Source organism: Nerophis ophidion, linkage group LG07 (assembly GCF_033978795.1).
Source record: "Nerophis ophidion isolate RoL-2023_Sa linkage group LG07, RoL_Noph_v1.0, whole genome shotgun sequence".
Taxonomy (NCBI): domain Eukaryota; kingdom Metazoa; phylum Chordata; class Actinopteri; order Syngnathiformes; family Syngnathidae; genus Nerophis; species Nerophis ophidion.
In genome coordinates this window covers 20,974,014-20,995,245 of record NC_084617.1, presented here as the reverse complement: position 1 = coordinate 20,995,245, position 21,232 = coordinate 20,974,014, and the positions used below count along the sequence as shown (strand labels likewise).

Here is a 21,232-nt window from a genome sequence, read left to right as displayed (position 1 = left end):
AGCACATTTATTATCATGTTACAATAAGATATTATATTATCAAACAGATGAACTTTTTTTTACTATTCGAACACACTCAAAAGTAGAGATGTGAATCTCGCTAGAGTATTCTATTGTTGCTCTTTATAGCAGTACATGAGGTGGTTATTGGTGACAAAAGTTTAGGAACCCCAAGCCTAGTTCTTAGGAATAACAATACTTGTTGTAAATAAATGGATGGGATTTGATCAAAATTATTAATGACATGTTTGTTGTTGTTTTCAGACGCAAAAGGTGAGGAAAACATAGGAGCTGCCTTGTTTGTGTGTGTGTGTGTGACAACATCGCCATCATCACTGAAGTTTGAGGAGGGTTATATTTCAACAAACAGACACACACACGCACACACACACACACACACACACACACACACACACACACACACACACACACACACACACACACACACACACACACACACACACACACACACACACAAACGCCCTTTGAAGACGTGACGGAGCAAAGATGGTTTGCAGCGTTTATCTTACTCACTATTCTTCCTCATCATTGCACCTGCTTATGCAATAATTCATCTGGGTTGACAGCACACACACACACACACACACACACACACACGCACACACACACACACACACACACACACACACACACACACACTTGTATTTGTTACCTTCTTGAGACCTCCGAAAAATGCCTACCTCTTTAGCACTACCCTTTCTTGATATATAAAGATTTGTATTTACAACATTAATAATATATACATACTATGCAAATATAAAAAAGCTTGTTGTGAAAAATTAGTTGGAATTTCACAAAAAAAAAGGTCACAATTTCACAAGGAAAGCTTAGAATTTTGCCGGTGTTATAATAAAAGTTGTACTTTTGCTCAATGCAAGTCCAAATTTTACTAGATTGACCGAACAGTTGTGCAATATTATGATAAAAGTTGGAATTTTACTAAATAACAGTCGCAATTTTACAAGAAAACTTATAATTTAGGCAATTCTATGAAAAGAGTTGTGATTTTACTCGACACAATTTTATAAGAAAACTTAAAAATTTTGGCAATATTATGATAATCAGAAATTTACTTGGCAAAATTATGACAAAAGTCCTTATTTTATTCAAAAAATGTCACTATTTTACAAAAACAACCAAAAAAATTGGCAATATTGTGAAAAAAGTCAGGTTTTTATACGACAAATGTCACCATTTTGCATTAATTAGTAATGATTTTATGAGAAAATATTGCAATATTACAGAAACAGAAAGAATGAGAAGTTGTTCCCAATTTTATAAGAAAAAAATTGACACATTGTGAGAAAAAGACTCCTTTTAGTTTTTTATTTTTTGTAATTGGTTTTTAATCTTCATTATATACTTCAAGTTTTTACAGTATGTCGCTATATACATTTTTTTTTGGGGTCAAAAGAGGTGCATTTTAATTTCTTACACACACTTTTTATTTCATATGTTGGCCAGAAGGGGAGCACTTCAATTTTTTACACACACTTGTTATTTCATATATTGACCAGAGGGGGAGCACTTCTAAAACCGACATACAGTCAATTTGAAAAATCCCTCTTTTTTTGGGGCCACTCTAATTTTGATAGATTTCACCACCAGGGGTGCAAATGACACATTCTCTATTAAATGCAATCGTTTTCCGTATTGGGACCATGATTTATGTCTTAACTTGTTCACACCTCCTCATATGGAAGGCACTTTTCCCTGTTGATGTCTCAAGAAGGGTTTAAATACAATAACACACACACACACACACACACACACACACACACACACACACACACACACACACACACACACACACACACACATACACACACGCAAACACATACACACACGCAAACACACACACACACACACGCACACACATTCTCATCTCCGGCGCTCATCCTCCATTAGACTTTGCTCCCTCGCACAAGTGAGCCTTAATCCGACAAGGTGAGCACACAAAAGGTGATTTTGATTCTCAGGGGGCTCGTTAGTGATTAGCTGCTTCCTGCCGCGGGATGACTTCATAAACCCCCCACACCCCAACCCCCCCCGAAAAATCCCATTTTGTGTTCTTTCATAAGTAACTTCCTCTGGCGTGTGTCGCCGGGCTGTAGCTGACGACGCCAACGAGGCCGTAGATTTAGGAGCACACGTCTATTTTTGCTGGTGAAAAGGTGAGGAGGCAAGTTAAAAAAATAAAATAAATAAATAAATCGGTTTTTATTCTCCTCAAGTGCATTTTAATGCGAAGAACAACTTTTCTTTAAAAAAAAAAAAAAAAAAAAGTGTACTGATCAAAGGCTTTGACTGGTAGCTTGCACAAAGGTAGCTGAAGGACACATGAAACATTCATCTGCTTGAAGCGCTCCATTAGCTGCACACACACACTCACACACACACACACACCCACACACACACACACACACACACACACACGCACGCACACACACACCCATGCACAATTGTAACACCTTAACTTGCATTTCCACTACAGTAGCGTCTCTAAAGTCAAACATTAGTCGGATGCTTGTCAGCCTCATAGGAAACCATGGAGATAGAAATGATCGGTTCCAGGGTCAATCTGTGGCCATTCTTTTTGTGCAGGCAATGTTTTTTTAATGTCACATTTTGACACTTTTGAATATGGTTAAGTTCATTTCGGATTTAAAGGGGCGTCTTGCAACTTGCTTAAAGTTACATTGTCACGACGGGGGGGGTCACAGCATGCTGCGGGGTCGTTCATCCAGGAAGGCAGACGGACTACTCGGGACATGGCGTTCAGGTAAAGTCATGATTTAATTGAGACTAAAAAAGGTACAAACAAAGCGCGCTCACTGCGGGGGCACAACTTGGCTAAAGAAACAAAACTTACACTTTAACATAAACTATGAACATAACGCCAACAACACTTACTGTGATTAGGAAAGAACAGCATGAACTTCGGCATGAAAAACGAGTACGACTTACTGTGGCAAGAACAGAACATGGAACGAACACGATGACGCCAGGACGACCAACAGAAAATGACAGGCTTAAATAGTGATGTGGTGATTGAAAACAGGTGCGTGAGTTCAAATGAATCAGGTGCGTGAGTCGTGAGGACAGGTGAACTGATTGGTCGTCATCGTGACAAAATAGGGAGTGAAAAAACAGGAGCTTAAAGAGTCCAAAGGTCAACATAGCCAAACAAGACATGATCAACAAGACATGACAGATTAAGGACAGATTTTAGATGTCCAAAAAAACAGAATAAAATAAAGCAGGATCAAGAGACATGGGAGGGCAGGAGGGGGTCTTGGCGGTGGGTCGCCAGACCAGGTGCCCCCGAATCCACCGAGGCATAGCCAGGTGGCGGCGGACTTAGACTTGGTGCTAGCCTTGGACTTGGTGCTAGCCGTGGACTTGGTGCTAGCCGTAGACTTGGTGGTGGACATGGACGTGGACTTGGTGCTAGCCGTGGACTCGGAGCTAGCCGTGGACTTGGACTTGGTGCTATCTTGGACTTAGTGCTAGCCGTGGACTTGGTGCTAGCCGTAGACTTGGTGGTGGACATGGACGTGGACTTGGTGCTAGCCGTGGACTCGGAGCTAGCCGTGGACTTAGACTTAAGTGCTAGCCATGGACTTGTTGCTAGCCTTGGACTTGGTGCTAGCCGTGGACTTGGTGCTAGCCGTGGAGTTAGACTTGGTGCTAGCCGTGGACTTAGACTTGGTGATGGTGGCCTAGCAGGGGGTTGCGGCTTAGCAGGCCAAAAGACTGGTGGTGGTGGCTAGGCCGGAGGTTGCTGCCTGGCTGGGCGCAGCTGTGCCACCCCAACCGTACAGTTCCCTGCCCTAGCCCCCCCTCAAGGAGTGGATACAAGACACGCTCCCTGCGGTCTAGAATCGTCTTTTGGGGTGGGTGGAGGAAGGTCAGGAGGGGGGCAGAATCCTTCCCTTTATATTGTTCAAAAGGTTTTACATTTTTCCCCACCTGAATTTGTGTGGGCTAAAAAAAGGGAGAGTCCTGTGATGTGGGCGTGGATTGTGTCTTGGGGGGCCGGGCATGGAATTGGGGACTCGGCTTGGACTAACAAGATCTTATTTTTAGAAACATGTCTTGATAATGTCTTATCAAAAATAAAATAAAATAATTCAGAAAAAAAAAATCCTCGTCCATTACCTTAATGTCCGTCGCGGGGGAACTGAATGCTGGCGTCCTTCTGTCACGACGGGAGGGGGGTCACAGCTTCCTGCGGGGTCGTTCTCCCAGGAAGACAGACGGACAACTCGGGACATGGCGTTCAAGTAAAAACATGATTTAATTGAGACTAAAAAAGGTACAAACAAAGGGCGCTCACTGCCGGGCACAACTTGGCTAAAGAAACAAAACTAACACTTTAACATAAACTATGAACATAACGCAAACAACACTTACTGTGATTAGAAAAGAACAGCATGAACTTTGGCATGAAAAACGAGTATGACTTACTGTGGCAAGAACAAAGCATGGAACAAACACAATGACGGCAGGACGACCAACAGAAAATGAGAGGCTTAAATAATGATGTGGTGATTGAAAACAGGTGCGTGAGTTCAAATGAATCACGTAAGTGAGTCGTGATGCAAGGTGAACTGATTAGTCGTCATCTGGACAAAACAGGGAGTGAAAAAACAGGAACTTAAAGAGTCCAAAGGTCAACATAGCCAAACAAGACATGATCAACGAGACATGACAGAGCCCCCCCTTTAAGGACAGATCCCAGATGTCCAAAAAAACTAAATAATATGAAGCATCAAGAGTCATGGGATGGCGGGAGGGGGTCTTGGTGGTGGGTCGCCAGACCAGGTGCCCCCGAATCCAAGGAGGCATAGTCAGGTGGCAGCGGACTTGGAGTTGGTGCTAGCCTTGGACTTGGTGCTAGCCGTGGACTTGGTGGTGGACATGGACGTGGATTTGGTGCTAGCCGTGGACTCGGAGCTAGCCGTGGAGTTGGACTTGGTGCTAGCCTTGTACTTGGTGCTAGCCGTGGACTTGGTGCTAGCCGTGGACTTAGACTTGGTGTTAGCAGTGGAGTTAGACTTGGTGCTAGCCGTGGACTTAGACTTAGTGCTACCCGTGGACTTAGACTTGGTGATGGTGGCCTAGCAGGGGGTTGCGGCTTAGCAGGCCGAAAGACTGGTGGTGGTGGCCGGGCCGGAGGTTGCTGCCTGGCTGGGCGCAGCTGTGCCACCCCACCCGTACAGTTCCTTGCCCTAGCCCCCCCTCAAGGAGTGGATACAAGACGCGCTCCCTGCGGTCTGGAATCGTCTTTTGGGGTGGGTGGAGGAAGGTCAGGATGGGGGGCAGAATCCTTCCCTTTATATTGTTCAAAAGGTTTTAGATTTTTCCCCACCTGAATTTGTGTGGGCGAAAAAAAGGGAGAGTCCTGTGATGTGGGCGTGGCTTGTGTCTTGGGGGGCGGGGCATGGAATTGGGGACGTGGCTTGGACTGACAAGATCTGATTTTTAAAAACATGTCTTGATAATGTCTTATCATAGACATGGGGTCTTTGGTTGAGGGTGGGTGATCAAAAGAAAAATAATTCAGAAAAAAAAAATCCTGGTCCATTACCTCAATGTCCATCGCGGGGGAACTGAATGCTGGCGTCCTTCTGTCACGACAGGAGGGGGGTCACAGCATGCTGCGGGGTCGTTGTCCCAGGATGGCAGACGGACTACTCGGGACATGGCGTTCAAGTAAAAATATGATTTAATTGAGACTAAAAAAGGTACAAACAAAGAGAGCTCACTGCGGGGGAACAACTTGGCTAAAGAAAACAAAACTAACACTTTAACATAAACTATGAACATAACACAAACAACACTTAGTGTGATTAGAAAAGAACAGCATGAACTTTGCCATGAAAAACGAGTATGACTTACTGTGGCAAGAACAGAGCATGGAACGAACACAATGACGCCAGGACGACCAACAGAAAATGAGAGGCTTAAATAGGGATGTGGTGATTGAAAACAGGTGTGTGAGTTCAAATGAATCAGGTAAGTGAGTCGTGAGGACAGGTGAACTGATTAGTCGTCATCGGGACAAAACAGGGAGTGAAAAAACGGGAACTTAAAGAGTCCAAAGGTCAACAGAACATAGCCAAACAAGACATGATCAACAAGACATGACATAAATTTTTTTAAAAAAAGTTTAACTTAACATAACATAACATAACATAACATAACATAACATAACATAACATAACATCTAATATATATATATATATATATATATATATATATATATATATTTACACACACACATATGCATATATAAATAGTTGTACTTGTAAAACGCTTTTCTACCTTCAAGGTACTCGAAGCGCTTTGACACTACTTCCACATTTACCCATTCACACACACATTCACACACTGGTGGAGGGAGCTGCCATGCAAGGCGCTAACCAGCACCCATCAGGAGCAAGGATGAAGTGTCTTGCTCAGGACACAATGGACGTGACAAGGTTGGTACTAGGTGGGGATTGAACCAGGGACCCTCGGGTTGCGCACAGCCACTCTACCACTGCGTCATACACACACACACATATATATATGTGTGTACATATGCATCTATATATATATATATATATATATATATATATATATATATATATATATATATATATATATATATATATATATATATATATATATATATATATATATATCAATCAATCAATCAATCAATCAATGTTTACTTATATAGCCCTAAATCACTAGTGTCTCAAAGGGCTGCACAAACCACCACGACATCCTCGGTAGGCCCACATAAGGGCAAGGAAAACTCACACCCAGTGGGACATCGGTGACAATAATGACCCAGTGGGACGTCAGTGACAATGATGACTATGAGAACCTTAGAGAGGAGGAAAGCAATGGATGTTGAGCGGGTCTAACATGATACTGTGAAAGTTCAATCCACAATGGATCCAACACAGTCGCGAGAGTCCAGTCCAAAGCGGATCCAACACAGCAGCGAGAGTCCCATATATATATATATATATATATATATATATATATATATATATATATATATATATATATATATATATATATATATATATTATATATATGTATGTATGTATGTATGTATGTATGTATGTATGTATGTATGTATGTATGTATGTATGTATGTATGTATGTATGTATGTATGGATGTATGTATATATATCATTCACAGTAGAGAGCACAATTATTGTGGCCTCTAGTGTAGGTGTCCCGCCTTCCTGATTATAAAATGTTCTTGCTTTTATTTTTGTCAAATTATTTCATACTTTTTTAACTTAATTGGATGCATTTTTTATATTAAAAAATAAAAAATGATAGAAAACACATGGTCCAGTATAATTTATTTTTTAAACAAAAATAACAGCATTAAAAACCATGAATATATTCAGACCCTCCTGACAAATCTAGGACTGGGATTTGAACCCACTATGAGTGTTTACAAGACCAGCACTAACACTGTGCACCTTTGGCTATGACCATATTTGTTTTATTATCATTAATTTTTACTGTGCGAAAATTCATTTATCATGGTCAGGCCCTGGAACCAATTAACAGCGATAACGGCGATACAGTAATAAAGAAGCAAATAGCTTTTTCACTAATAAAGAATAAATACAAATATAAACATTGTAAAAAGACAGCTGCATGAGTACAGTAGGTAAGGTTTTATTTTTGCCTCATTCTTGTGAGAATCCTGCATGTGACTGAAACATTTAGGAGTGGGACTAGCTGCAGTGCGCTCAAACAACCACCAGGTGGCATCTGTGAGCAGATAATACTGTATAATCTCTTTCGGATTTATGACACTGGTCGTCTTTAGTCACGCTGGAAGTGAGGGCTGAGGCAAAAACAGACCCCTGTGTGTTTGTGTGTTGTGCTACATGCTGAGCCAAAAGCCGGCAACATTTGAATGCCTGACCTGTGCTCCCTCTCCATTAACAGATGCCCAGGCGGCCGCCGGTAAGCTAAATCGTTCATTAGCGTCCTCGTTGTGTGTCTGTGGCAAAATGTATCTGACTGGCGGCCACGTTTCCCCCCAGCAAACACGGAGCCCGGGGACGGTAAGCTGCAGCCGTTGTTTGCTGGCTTGCTGTGTTTGTCGTGTCGAGCGCCTCGCGTGTCAGCAAACATGAGCGTCTGTCGTCCGGATATGTTTGCCTTCTCCTGGATGCTGCGCTGACATTTTCTCTGGGAAACCCAGCGAATCTCAGGGGAACTTCTTCTTTTTGTCGTCCGCTCACCTCCACTCCGATCTGCGGCGAATTTAAATCTAAGAACTTCGAGTGTCATCGCCATTAAACACTTCCTGTCTCTGATGTGGGCGTGGCCAAACTCAAGTGACACACGCAGTAATTGTATCAGCTACATGTCAATAGATTTAACTGAAAACAATTATTTTACTGTAAAAATACTGTTTTTCAACTTACCGTATTTCCTTCCTAATTGATTTAAAACCTCTTCTCACTCCTGCGCTTACCAAAGGCATGCGGTAAAAGTAAGAATGCGCTAATTATTTTAAAACCTCTTCTCACTCCAGCACTTACCAAAGGCATGCAGTAAAAATTTGAGTGTGATGTAAGCTTGGACCTTAAATCCTACTGAATAGCTCTTAATCTTCTTCCCTTTATGCGATTTCAAATTACCGGTATTGAAATCAGCCTCCTCCATTTTGAAACTGATGACAGGGGAAGTGTCACTCGTGACGTCACGAGTTTGACCAGGCGGTAATACGAAGCACGCGCTAGTTATTTTGCAAAGTAATTGAAGGCAGGCGCATACTATATGCCCTGCGGCAATTCAAGGAAATATGGTATTTTAATGTGCTGTAAAAACAATTGTAGATTTTAAGATAGAAAACTCGTAACAGTATGCCCATCCATCTATTTTCTACCGCTTATTCCCTTTTTGGGGTTGCGGAGGGCGCTGGCGCCTATATCAGCTACAATCGGGCGGCAGGCGGGGTACACCCTGGACAAGTCGCCACCGAACTCGTAACAGTATGTAACTATAAAAATAACAGTTATGTAACCATAAAAATAACAAATTACAGTTTTTCCCTTCACAGTGTTCCACTGGAAAAACAATTACCGTATATTTTACGGGGGAAAAACCAGGCAGCTCAATCGTCAGATTTTTACCGAAGATTTTACGATAGAAAACTTGTTACAGTATGTAACCGTAAAAATAAAAGTGGTACCGTTTTCCCATTTACAATATTTCACTGTATTAACAACGGCAGTAGATTTTACAGTAAAAAACTGGCACATCAGGTAAATTTGAACTTTTAAATCAATTATACAGTAGAAATACCAGTAGTACAGTTTCTTCCTTTATAGTGATGAACTTTTAAAACAGTAACCGTCGATATTACAGCAAAAAAATCTGTCAGCCCAAATGCCAGTATTGTACCATAAAAATAACAGTAGTATAGTTTTTCCCTTTACAGTGTTACACTGTAAAAAAATTATCGTAGATTTTGACAGGGTAAAAATGTGGCTGCTCAGTTGTCAGATATTTATCGTAAAAGTAAACATAGTAGCGTTTTCCAAATTTACGGTACTTACTGTAAAATCTACTGCCGTTGATTTTACAGTAAAAAACTGGCACATCAGGTTAATTTCGATTTTTAAATCAATTTACAATAAAAATACCAATAGTACAGTTTCTCCCTTTACAGTAAAGCACTTTTAAAACAGTAACCTTCGATATTACAGCAAAAAAATCTGTCAGCCCAAATGCCAGAATTTTACCCTAAAATTAACAGTAGTATAGTTTTTCCCTTTACAGTGTTACACTGTAAAAACAATGATTGTAGATTTTACGGGGAAAAAAACTGTCAGCTCAGTCCTCAGATTTTTGCCGTAAAAGTAACATTGGTACCGTTTTCCCATTTACAGTATTTACTGTAAAAACAACGGCAGTAGATTTCACAGTAAAAAACTGGCACATCAGGTTAATTTTGAATTTTAAATCATTTTACAGTAAAAATGCCAGTAGTACAGTTTCTCCCTTTACAGTAATGCACTTTTAAAACAGAAACCTTCGATATTACAGCAAAAAAATCTGTCAGCTCAAATGCCAGAACTTTACCCTAAAATTAACAGTAGTATAATTTTTCCCTTTACAGTGTTACACTGTAAAAACAATGATCGTAGATTTTACAGGGAAAAAACAGTCAGCTCAGTCGGCAGATTTTCACCGTAAAAATAAAAGTGCTACCGTTTTCCATTTACAGTATTTTACTGTGAAAACAACAGCAGTAGATTTTACAGTAAAAAACCGTCACCCAATTTCAACCTTCAAATCAATTTTATAGTAAAAATACCAGTAGCGCAGTTTCTTCCTTTACAGTAATGAACTTTTAAAACAGTAACCGTCGATATTACAGCAAAAAAATCTGTCAGCCCAAATGCCAGAATTGTATCGTAAAACTAACAGTAGTATAATGTTTTCTTTTACAGTGTTACACTGTAAAAACAATGATCGTAGATTTTACGGGGAAAAAAAAACTGGCAGCTCAGTCGTCAGATTTTACCATTAAAAATAAAAGTGCTACCGTTTTCCATTTACAGTATTTCACTGTGAAAACAACTGCAGTAGATTTTACAGTAAAAAACTGTCACCCAATTTCAACCTTTAAATCAATTTTACAGTAAAAATACCAGTAGTGCAGTTTCTCTCTTTACAGTAATGCACTTTTAATAAGGTAATCGTCGATATTACAGCAAAACAATGTGTCAGCCCAAATGCCAGAATTGTATCGTAAAACTAACAGTAGTACAGTTTTTCCCTTCACAGTGTTACACTGTAAAAACAATGATCGTAGATTTTACGGGGAAAAAAAACTGTCAGCTCAGTCCTCAGATTTTTGCAGTAAAAGTAACATTAGTACCGTTTTCCCATTTACCGTATTTACTGTAAAAACAACGGCAGTAGCTTTCACAGTAAAAAAGTGGCACATCAGGTTAATTTCGAATTTTAAGTCAATTTACAGTAAAAATACCAATAGTACAGTTTCTCCCTTTACAGTAACACACTTTTAAAACAGTAACCGTCGATATTACAGAAGAAAAAGCTGTCAGCCCAAATGCAATAATTTTACCGTAAAACTAACAGTATTACAGTTTTTCCACTTACAGTAATGTATTGTAAAAACAACAACCCTTAAATTTGCATTAAAAAAAACATCCGCCAGAATTTTACAGAGAAAATAACAATGGTACTGTTTTTTCAGTTTACAGTAATGCATTCTAAAAACAACAATTGTATATTCAACAGTAAAAAAAACTGGCAGCTGGGTCACCAGAATAATAACAGTGGTACTGCTTTCCCATTTACAGTATGTCACTGTTGAAACAACGGCAGTAGATTTTTCAGTACAAACTGGCACCTAAGTTCAACCTTTAAATCAACTCTGCAGTAAAAATACCAGTATTAAAGTTTCTCCCTTTACAGTAATGCACTTTTAAAACAGTAACCGTCGATGTTACAGAAAAACAATCTGTCAGCCCAAATGCGAGAATTTTGCCAGAATGATAGATTTTATAGTAAAAAACTGGCAGCTCAATTTTACAGTGAAAATAACAGTGGTACTATTTTTAAATGAACAGTAATTCTGCGTAAATTTTTTTACTGTAACTGTTGTGGTAAAATTCTGGTGACTGAGCAGCGAATTCTTTTAAAAAAGAAAAAAAAGTAAAATCGCAATTTTTTTTTAAACTGTGATTTCTACTCAATTCTGTGTAGGATACATCAGGTTTTTGTTAGTAATCTGTTCCAAATGGTCCAACAACAAAAAACCCAAAGCATTTTTTTCTAAATTAAGCCAATTAAAATACATATTTGTTTTACTTTTTTATCGTGCACTACCATGAGCTAATGCAACAAAATTGCGTTGTTATCCGTACTGTAAAGTTCAAAAAAGGAAGTCTAAGTTTAAGTCTAAGTCTAAATAATAATACAAATATGAACATAAAACACATTTTTATAGAGAATAATTATAGTTCTTCATTCAGAACAAAATGTGAAATTCCTATACAGGATAAATGAAATCTACATTATTACATCAACCGTGTTTCTCACCTTCTTTATCAAAGTGCTGTCACTTTCTTTGGCCCTCGGGTGCATTATTTTGCAGTTGTATTCAGTTTTTTCAAACGTACAGAGACCAATTCACTAACGCGTAGAATGCTCTTTTTTTTTTTGCAAATGAAGAGACACTGGGAGTGTTATTGCAGCTGGAACTAAACCATGTTTTTCGGCAAACACTTTTCATTGCAAAAGTTGATCCGCAACCAGAGTTTGCAAGGGCGGGTTCTGAACTTAACGGTCAATTAGGTCAATTAGACAATGCATGATTGAGTGACTTTTAGGAGAGCCAATAGCAACTTCTCTTTCTGGAGAGTTGGCAACATACAAGATGTTGAAAGATTGACTCCATTCTTTTCGACGACTAAGTGTTTGTGTGCGTGAATGTTGCTTGTGCGACCACAACACACAGACTGACGCCGCTCCTCACCTTCTCTTTCTCCGACGCAGAGTTGCCGCCTGACGGTAAGACCCGAACACGTTAGCATGTCCGTGGAACAAACGAGGATCCGTCTTTTGATGGCGACTGAAACGTCTACCAAGGAACTGTCGAATCCAATGTGTGACCAACTTCCTCTGAGGAAGTCAAGAGCGGACCGCATGTGGTCTTAGTACTAGGAGGTGTCCGTGTGTGCCCCTGGTGGTCCAGACCAGACTAATGCACCGTTTAGGACTAATTAGTAAAATCCGGGGCAGGAGTGTCCAAACTTTTAAAGCATGCGGTTGCCATTTTGATATTTTTCATTTTCCAAACAAATACAATATTTGGATTTTTTTAACCTTTAGGGTTCGTGTACCTTTCGTTCATTCTATTTCCAATTCTGAAACGCAAATCATAAAATTAAATTAGGGCTGTTTTTCGATTTTAAACATATGTGGCACATTTTCAAACAAACAAAAACGTGTTGATTTTCATTCAAATATTGCTGTAAAATTGGATTTTGTGCTGTTTTCCTTTTATGGATTTAAATTTTTCCAGATAAACAAAAAAAATCTAAAAAAATGTTCATCAAAATTGCAAAAATGCGTGAACCGGAAGCAATATTTTAGGTCCGTGCACTTTCCGTTCATTCTAATTCCCATTCTGAAATGCCAATCAAAAGAAAAAAATAGGGCCATTTTTAGATTTTTATTATATGCAGCAGATTTTGGAAAATTACAAAAAGGGGTTGATTTTCATTAGAATATTGCCATAAAAATGGATTTTGTGCTGTTTTCCCTTTATGGATTTTTATTTTTCCAGATAAACCCAAAAATCGAAAAAATGTGCAACAACGCGTGGTTATTTTTGTGACGACAAATTGAACCAGAAGCAATATTTTATTTTTTCCTTTGTGTTTAGCATGATTTTAGCACAATGGCAACACTTTTGTTCTGCAGGACTCCTAAAAAACAAATTTCGGACCATTTTTTTCTATTTTCATTTGTAAAACAAAAGTTGGACAACAATTTAATGACACTTTTTCATATATAGAACTCCTGCTGAATGAAGATGTTCCCCTTGTGCTAAAAACATGCTAAACACAAAGGAAAGGCTAAAATACTGAATTTGTCATCACAAAAAGAACCAAGCATTTTTGCTAATTTTTTTGCGTTACTAAAACAGAAAAAAAATCAAATTTTATTCCAATATTTTGATAAAGGTCAACCCTTTTTTGTTTGTTTTAAAATTGTCAGGGTTGCCTCCGACAGTTTCTTTGTGTTTTAGTTTTTCCTCTGTGTGTGTGTGTTTAGTATTTCCTGTTTTCAGTTCCTATCAGCGCTCTTATTTGGTCTGTTTCCTGTTTTTTTCCCTGTGCGCTGTTTTCCCTCAGCTGCGGCTGATTGGCACCTGGCCACACCTGGTGTCAATCAGCCCGCTTCTATTTCAGCCTGTTTTTGTCCTCCAGTCAGTTGCTGGATTATTGTCATGTCGATGTCGCTCTTGTCGTTGCTACCTGTCGTGTTTTGTCAAGGCAGTGTTGTGGTAAGTTTTATTTGATTGCGGTTTTTAGCTTACTGCCTTTTGTTCCCTGCTTCCAAGTTTGTTTTCATATTTCATGTACGACTTCTGTTTCCTGCTCGAGACCTGCTAGCTTCCACGCTAGGCCTTTTTGTTTTTGCTAGCTTCCATGCTAAGCTCCATTTATTTTCTAGTTCCCATGCTAGCTCTTTTTGTTTGTTATCCGCCCACAAGCGCGCTTTTTGTTTGTACCCCTTTTGTTTGTTCTTGTTTTAGTATTTATATTAAATCATGTTTTCTCACTCCATGCCTGCCTCAATCTCTGCATCTTGGGGTTCGTCTACAAGAAACTCTGACAAAAATCTGGCATATAAAATAAAAATCAAAAAATGGCCCGGATTTTATTTTTTGATTTGCGTTTCAGAATTAGAAATAGAATGAACGGAAGCTACACGGACCAACGGGAAGCAGTATTTTAGCCTTTCCTTTGCGTTCAGCATGTTTTTAACATAACGGTAACATCTTTGCTCAGCAGGAGTCCTATATATATAAAAAAAATTGTCATTAAATAGTTGTCGAACTTTTGTTTCAGAAATGAAAATAGAAAAAATGGTCCGGAACTTGTTTTTTAAGACTCCTGCTGAACAAAGATGTTACCACACATTTTTTTGGATATTTTTTTTAGATTTTTGTGTTTATCTGGAAAAATAAAAACTCCATAAAAGGAAAACAACACAAAATCCAATATTAAGGCAATGTTTTAATGAAAAGCAAACCTTTTTTGTTTGTTTTGAATTAATGAAAGGTATACGAGTCTGTGTACCTTCCGTTCATTCTATTTCTAATTCTGAAACTCAAATCAAAAAATAAAATTGTGGCCGTTTTTAGATTTTTATTACACATGGCAGATTTTGAAACAAACAAAAAGGAGTTTATTTTAATTCAAATATTGCCGTAAAATTGTATTTTGTGCGGTTTTCCTTTTATGGATTTAAATTTTTCCAGAAAAACACAAAAATCGGAACATTTTTTCATCCGAAATGCAAAAATGCGTGGTTATCTGTGTGATGACAGATTGAACTGGAAGCAATATTTTATCTTTTCCCTTGCGTTGAGCATGTTTTTAGCATAACGATAACATCTTTGTTCAGCTGGAGTCCTATTGTCGTTTTAAAAAAATTGTCATTAAATAGTTGTCCAACTTTTGATTCAGAAATGAAAATGGAAAAAATTACCAGAAATAGTTTTTTTGATTTGCATTTAAGAATTGAAAATAGAATGAATGGAAGGTACTCCGATGCTTTAGGTATATCCTCAAGATTGGTACCGGAAGGGTCTCAGTCATAAAAATAAAGATAAGTCATATATAATTACTTTCTTTTTTTTTAAATGTTATATATCAACACAAACAGATCAACTTCAGGTCTATCTGTCGATATAAAGTACAAATATATGTGTAGGTTTTATGCCCTTTTTGTCAAAGAAAACCCTTTTTTTTATAGCACAAACACAAAATATGCAATATTTTTATCCCAAAAGTGGAATATTTGATGTGACATAATCACAGTCTTAAATAGGTCAACAATTCATAACAACAGTGATTTTAGTTCATCATTATTTTGGGGGCAATGGCAGTTTAAAAAAATATCCCATTAAAAGTGGTGGAATCCAAAAGGGCTCTACTCATAAAAATTTTAAAAATAAGTCATAATTTATTCATACTTTCAACACTTAAGTATCTACATCAAATTCAGATCTATGTGTTGATTATAAGTTTTTGTTGTTTTTTGTACGTTTGTTTTAGTCCTTATTGTCAAAGAAACAACACAAAATATGCAATATTTCCCACCCCAAAAAATTTCTAAGTGAAATATTTGATATGACATAATTGGAGTCTTAAACAGGTCAACAATTCATAACATTTATTTTAATTCATTATTATTTTTTAGGCAATTACAGTTTAAAAAGTCCCACTACAATTTGTGGTGATCCAAAAGGGCCCCACTAATAAAAGTGTTAAAACTCATCAAAGTCATAATCTTATAATTGTTTTTGTTTTTACCCAGAACATGTAAGTCTCTGGATCAACTTCGGATCAAACTGTCTATTATAAGTTTTTTTTTTTTTTTTTTGTATGTTTCTTTTTTTCCTTGTTGTCAAAAAAACAAAACAAAAAAACCCTTTGTTTTCTTTATGGAAGCAACACAAAATAGGCAATATTTCTCCCCCCCCAAAAAAATTCAAAGAGGAATATTTGATGTGAAGTAATTGGAGCATTAAATAGGTCAACAAATCATAACAACATCAATTTTGATTCTTTTTTTTTTTTTTTTTTTTTTTTTTTTAATGACAGTTAAAAACACTAAAAATTATTCAGTATCCAAAATGACCCCACTCAAATAAGTCATCATTAATTTAATTTTTTTTTTCCAAAACCTAAGTCTCTAGATCACCTCTTGATCCAGCCGACAATTTTTTTAAACATTGTTTACATTTGTTTGTTTGTTGCCCTTTTTGATCAAAGAAAACCCTGTTTTTTTGAAAGGCAAAAACAAAATATGTAATATTTTACCCTACAAAAATATTTGAAAGTGCAATATTTAATTTGAAGTACTTAGAGCCTTAAATATGTCCATATTTTATAACAACATTAATTTAAATTCCTTATTATTTTTGAGCAATGTCAATTTTAAAGAGTTATTGTGTCATTAGTCATCATTTCAATGTTTCCTTGTCACATTTCAACGTTTTTTCTTTTTTATTCCACTTTTTAATGTTTTTTTTTTTCAATAGTATTTTTAGAATGTGCTGTTAAAAAAAAGAGCTGCGGGCCACAATTGGCTTCTGGGCCACACTTTGGACACCCCTGCTCCGGGGTAACAGTTTGCAGTCTTCCAGGTTCAAACTGTGAAGGTTCAGGGTAAAAAAAACAACTGTTGAGAGTATCACCCCACTACTAGACATTGTACCCCAAAATGTACAATGGTGGACTTTGCTGAGTGTGTACACATGAGGAATGGTCCCTCTAAAAAAAATATACCCCGATCTACCAGTCGTTTCCCAAAGTTCTACATTGTTTTTATTCATGTCACACACCCTCCTTACAGAGGCTGCGCCAGGCGAGGACCCTCAGCTCTCAGAACTGACCGGTCTGTTTGTGTTGAAGCCAGAGAGCGCCACAGTCACCCAAGGTCAGTTCTTCAGACCAAGAACTCTGGACGGTCTCTGTCCGCCGGATGTTTGCTCACGTTTTCTCTTTAAACCACGGCAGGCAAGGATGTAATGTTTGTGGCCAAAGTGGACTCTTCCACCCTGATGAGGAAGCCCACCTTGAAATGGCTGAAGGGGAAGTGGCTGGACCTGGGAAGCAAGGCTGGGAAGCACTTGCAGTTCAAGGAGACCTATGACAGAAGCACCAAGGTATCATCATCACCAGCTCCGATCATGAGGATTCAGTCTGGATCGTTCCATTTGGAATGAGAGTGAAGTTGAGCTTCAAGTGGAGAATTCCCAGGATGGACCATGAGATTGACAAACGATGTGTCACCTGTTGACTGAAAAAGGCAGTGGACAGATTGGTGTCCTCCATGGAGTGTCTTGTCTAATCATGCATGAGAGTCTTGGATTTGTTTTTGGCAAGTCTAACCGGAATTGGCTTTATTGTAGGTCTGGCACACACTGGAGGGTTCATCCCTGTGCACCGATTCAGAGGCTTTATCTTTGGAGTCTTCTTTGGACTCAGTGGGAAGTCTGGCCCCAAAGGAAGCTTTTTGCGCTAGGATCCTTCAAGGCCGATCCCATGATTCTTTGTGCTAGAGCCATTTTTTCACTCGTTAAAACATGGGGATACCTTAAAAGCTTAGCATGAAACTGTGAAATTGGTAATGTATAGCTGGCATTGTGACATAAGGGTGAGGGCCATCCGATGCAACCAGAAAGCCTAAAACCAACCTTTGTTTTTGGTCTGGTAGAGACCATGTCCTCTAAAAGGTACTACTGGTGTTTACCATGCCCCTTGAAAGGTTGAATTGGTTGTAGACCATGCCTTTTGAAGGGTGGAACTTGTGTAGACCATGTCCTTTGAAGGGTGAAAATGTTATAGACTATGCCATTTGAATGGTGGAACTGGTGTAGACCATGCCTTATGGAGGGTGAAACTGATGTAGACCATGCCCTCTAAAGGCTGGAACTATGGTGTTGATCACGCCCTGTGAAGAGTGGCACTGGTATAGACCATGACCTATGAAAGGTGGAACTGGTATAGACCATGACCTATCAAGGTTGAAACTGGTGTAGATCATGCTCACTAAATGGTGGGACTAAGGTGTTGATCACGCCCTGTGATGAGTGGCACTGGTATAGACCATGACCTATGAAGGGTGGAACTGGTATAGACCATGCCCTCTGAAGGGTGGCACTGGTATCGACCATGACCTATGAAGGGTGGAACTGGTATAGACCATGAACTATGAAGGTTGGAACTGGTATATACCATGCCCTGTGAAGGGTGGAACTGGTGTAAACCATACCCTCTAGAGGGTGGAACTATGGTGTTGAGCACGCCCTGTGAAGGGTGGAACTGGTATCGAACATGACCTATGAAGGGTGGAACTGGTATAGACCATGCCCTCTGATGGGTGGCACTGGTATCGACCATGACCTATGAAGGGTGGCACTGGTATAGACCATGACTTATGAAGGTTGAAACTGGTTAAGATCATGCCCACTAAAGGGTGGAACTATGGTGTCGATCTTGCCCTGTGAAGGGTGGCACTGGTATAGACCATGACCTATGAAGGGTGGAACTGGTATATACCATGACCAATGAAGGTTGAAACTGGTGTTGATCATGCCCACTAAAGGCTGGAACTATGGTGTCGATCACACCCTGTGAAGGGTGGCACTGGTATAAACAATGACCTATGAAGGGTGGAACTGGTATATACCATGCCCTGTGAAGGGTGAAACTGGTGCAAACCATGCCCTCTAAAGGGTGGAACTATGGTGTTGAGCACGCCCTGTGAAGGGTGGCACTGGTATCGACCATGACCTATGAAGGGTGGAACTGGTAAAGACCATGCCCTCTGAAGGGTGGCACTGGTATCGACCATGACCTATGAAGTGTGGAACTGGTATAGACCATGACCTATGAAGGTTGAAACTGGTTCAGATCATGCCCACTTAAGGGTGGAACTATGGTGTCGATCATGCCCTGTGAAGGGTGGCACTGGTATAGACCATGACTTATGAAGGGTGGAACTGGCATATACCATGACCAATGAAGGTTGAAACTGGTGTAGATCATGCCCACTACAGCGTGGAACTATGGTGTCGATCACGCCCTGTGAAGGGTGGCATTGGTATAAACCATGACCAATGAAGGTTGAAACTGGTGTAGATCATGCCCACTACAGGGTGGAACTATGGTGTTGAGCACGCCCTGTGAAGGGTGGCACTGGTATTGACCATGACCTATGAAGGGTGGAACTGCTATAGTCCGTGACCTATGAAGGTTGAAACTGGTGTAGATCATGCCCATTAAGGGGTGGAACTATGGTGTCGATCATACCCTGTGAAGGGTGGCACAGGTATCGACCATGACCTATGAAGCGTGGAACTGGTATAGACCATGCCCTGTGAAGGGTGGAACTGGTGTAGACCATGCCCTCTAAAGGGTGGAACTATGGGGTTGATCACGCCCTGTGAAGGGTGGCACTGGTATCGACCATGACCTATGAAGGGTGGCACTGGTATTGACCATGACCTATAAAGGGTGGCACTGGTATTCACCATGACCTATGAATGGGTGGAAATGGTATAGACCATGCCCTCTGAAGGGTGGAACTGGTGTTGACCATGGCCTCTGAAGGGTGGAACTGGTAGAGACCATGACCTATGAAGAGTGGCCCCCCTGAATTGGGCCAGGTGTACTCCTCAATGTTCTCACTGTAGAAGAACAGCAGGCAATCCTGTGAAAGTGATTCCAGATTTAAGACTTGGTGACTCTGACCCTTAAGAACGTCTAACTCGGTCTGATGGTCCGTGTCCATGCGTCGTTTAACGCACGTTTGTATTCCAGGTCTACACCTACGAGATGCACATCATCAAAGCGGTGGACGGAGACGCAGGTGGCTACCGCTGCGAGGTCACCTCCAAGGACAAGTGCGACAGCTGCACGTTTGAGGTGTCGGTGCAGGGTGGGTCGTCACGCCGACACTTAATCACATTATTGTCATCTTCCATTCAGCGCCTCCTGCGCCGCCGTCTAACTAGCTTTGTCAGACAATAACTCAGCCAGGGCCGTGAACATTACATTCTATCATTTAGTGGCCCGGCGAGGTCCCGAGTCCATTATTGCTTTGCCGCTGGTGTAATGAATTAACCTCAGCAGTCTTCCTCCTTCTGTCGGCTTTCAGCGGTGCAAGAGGAGCAGCAGGACAACATTTTGGAGGCCTTCAAGCGATCGTGAGTGTCTTCCTCCCGTACGTTGCCTGAGGACATCTGTCCGCCGCACGCGGGGTCTCTGCCCGTCTGGCTGTCCGTCGTTTGTCTCTGTCTTGTCTGACAACAGCTGCTGTTTCACCTGAAGTGGTTTTGGGTCTTCAGACGTGGGGGGGTCGGTCACAGTGGCTCGTCATAACGAGGCTCGCTTGCCGTCATCTAGTCGCTCCTTCATTTTTTCCGATCCAAGTTTTATAAAACTATAATCTGGATGTTTACAGGTGGCAAAGCATATTGTTAATATTAAAGTTAAAAGTTAAAGGCCCACTGAAACCCACTACTACCGACCACGCAGTCTGATAGTTTATATATCAATGATGAAATATTAACATTGCAACACATGCCAATACGGCCTTTTTAGTTAACTAAATTGCAATTTTAAATTTGCCGCGAGTTTCTTGTTTACAGTAAAACGTTGCGGAATGATGACGCGTGCGCGTGACGTCACGGACTGTCAGGAAATATTAGCGCTGCACGACTCGCGGCTAAGAGTCGTCTGCTTTAATCGCATAATTACACAGTATTTTGGACATTTGTGTTGCTGAATCTTTTGCAATTTGTTCATTTAATAATTGAGACTATAAAGAACAACGCTGTTGGTGGAAAGCGGTGGATTGCAGCTGTCTTTAGCACCGAGACACAGCCGAT

General features: G+C 39.9%; 1 protein-coding gene across 2 annotated transcripts in view; it reads left to right on the top strand.

Moving 5' to 3' along the window:
• mybpc2a (myosin binding protein Ca) overlaps positions 1-21,232 on the top strand; it is a 122,350-nt gene that overhangs the window by 25,312 nt on the left and 75,806 nt on the right. For both annotated transcript variants that reach the window (XM_061905607.1, XM_061905606.1), the window contains exons 2-8: positions 7,996-8,013; positions 8,094-8,114; positions 12,592-12,606; positions 17,191-17,274; positions 17,355-17,503; positions 20,163-20,280; positions 20,500-20,548. In XM_061905607.1, coding sequence (XP_061761591.1) covers positions 7,996-8,013; positions 8,094-8,114; positions 12,592-12,606; positions 17,191-17,274; positions 17,355-17,503; positions 20,163-20,280; positions 20,500-20,548 — 454 coding nt within the window. The remainder of the gene's footprint in view (positions 1-7,995; positions 8,014-8,093; positions 8,115-12,591; positions 12,607-17,190; positions 17,275-17,354; positions 17,504-20,162; positions 20,281-20,499; positions 20,549-21,232) is intronic.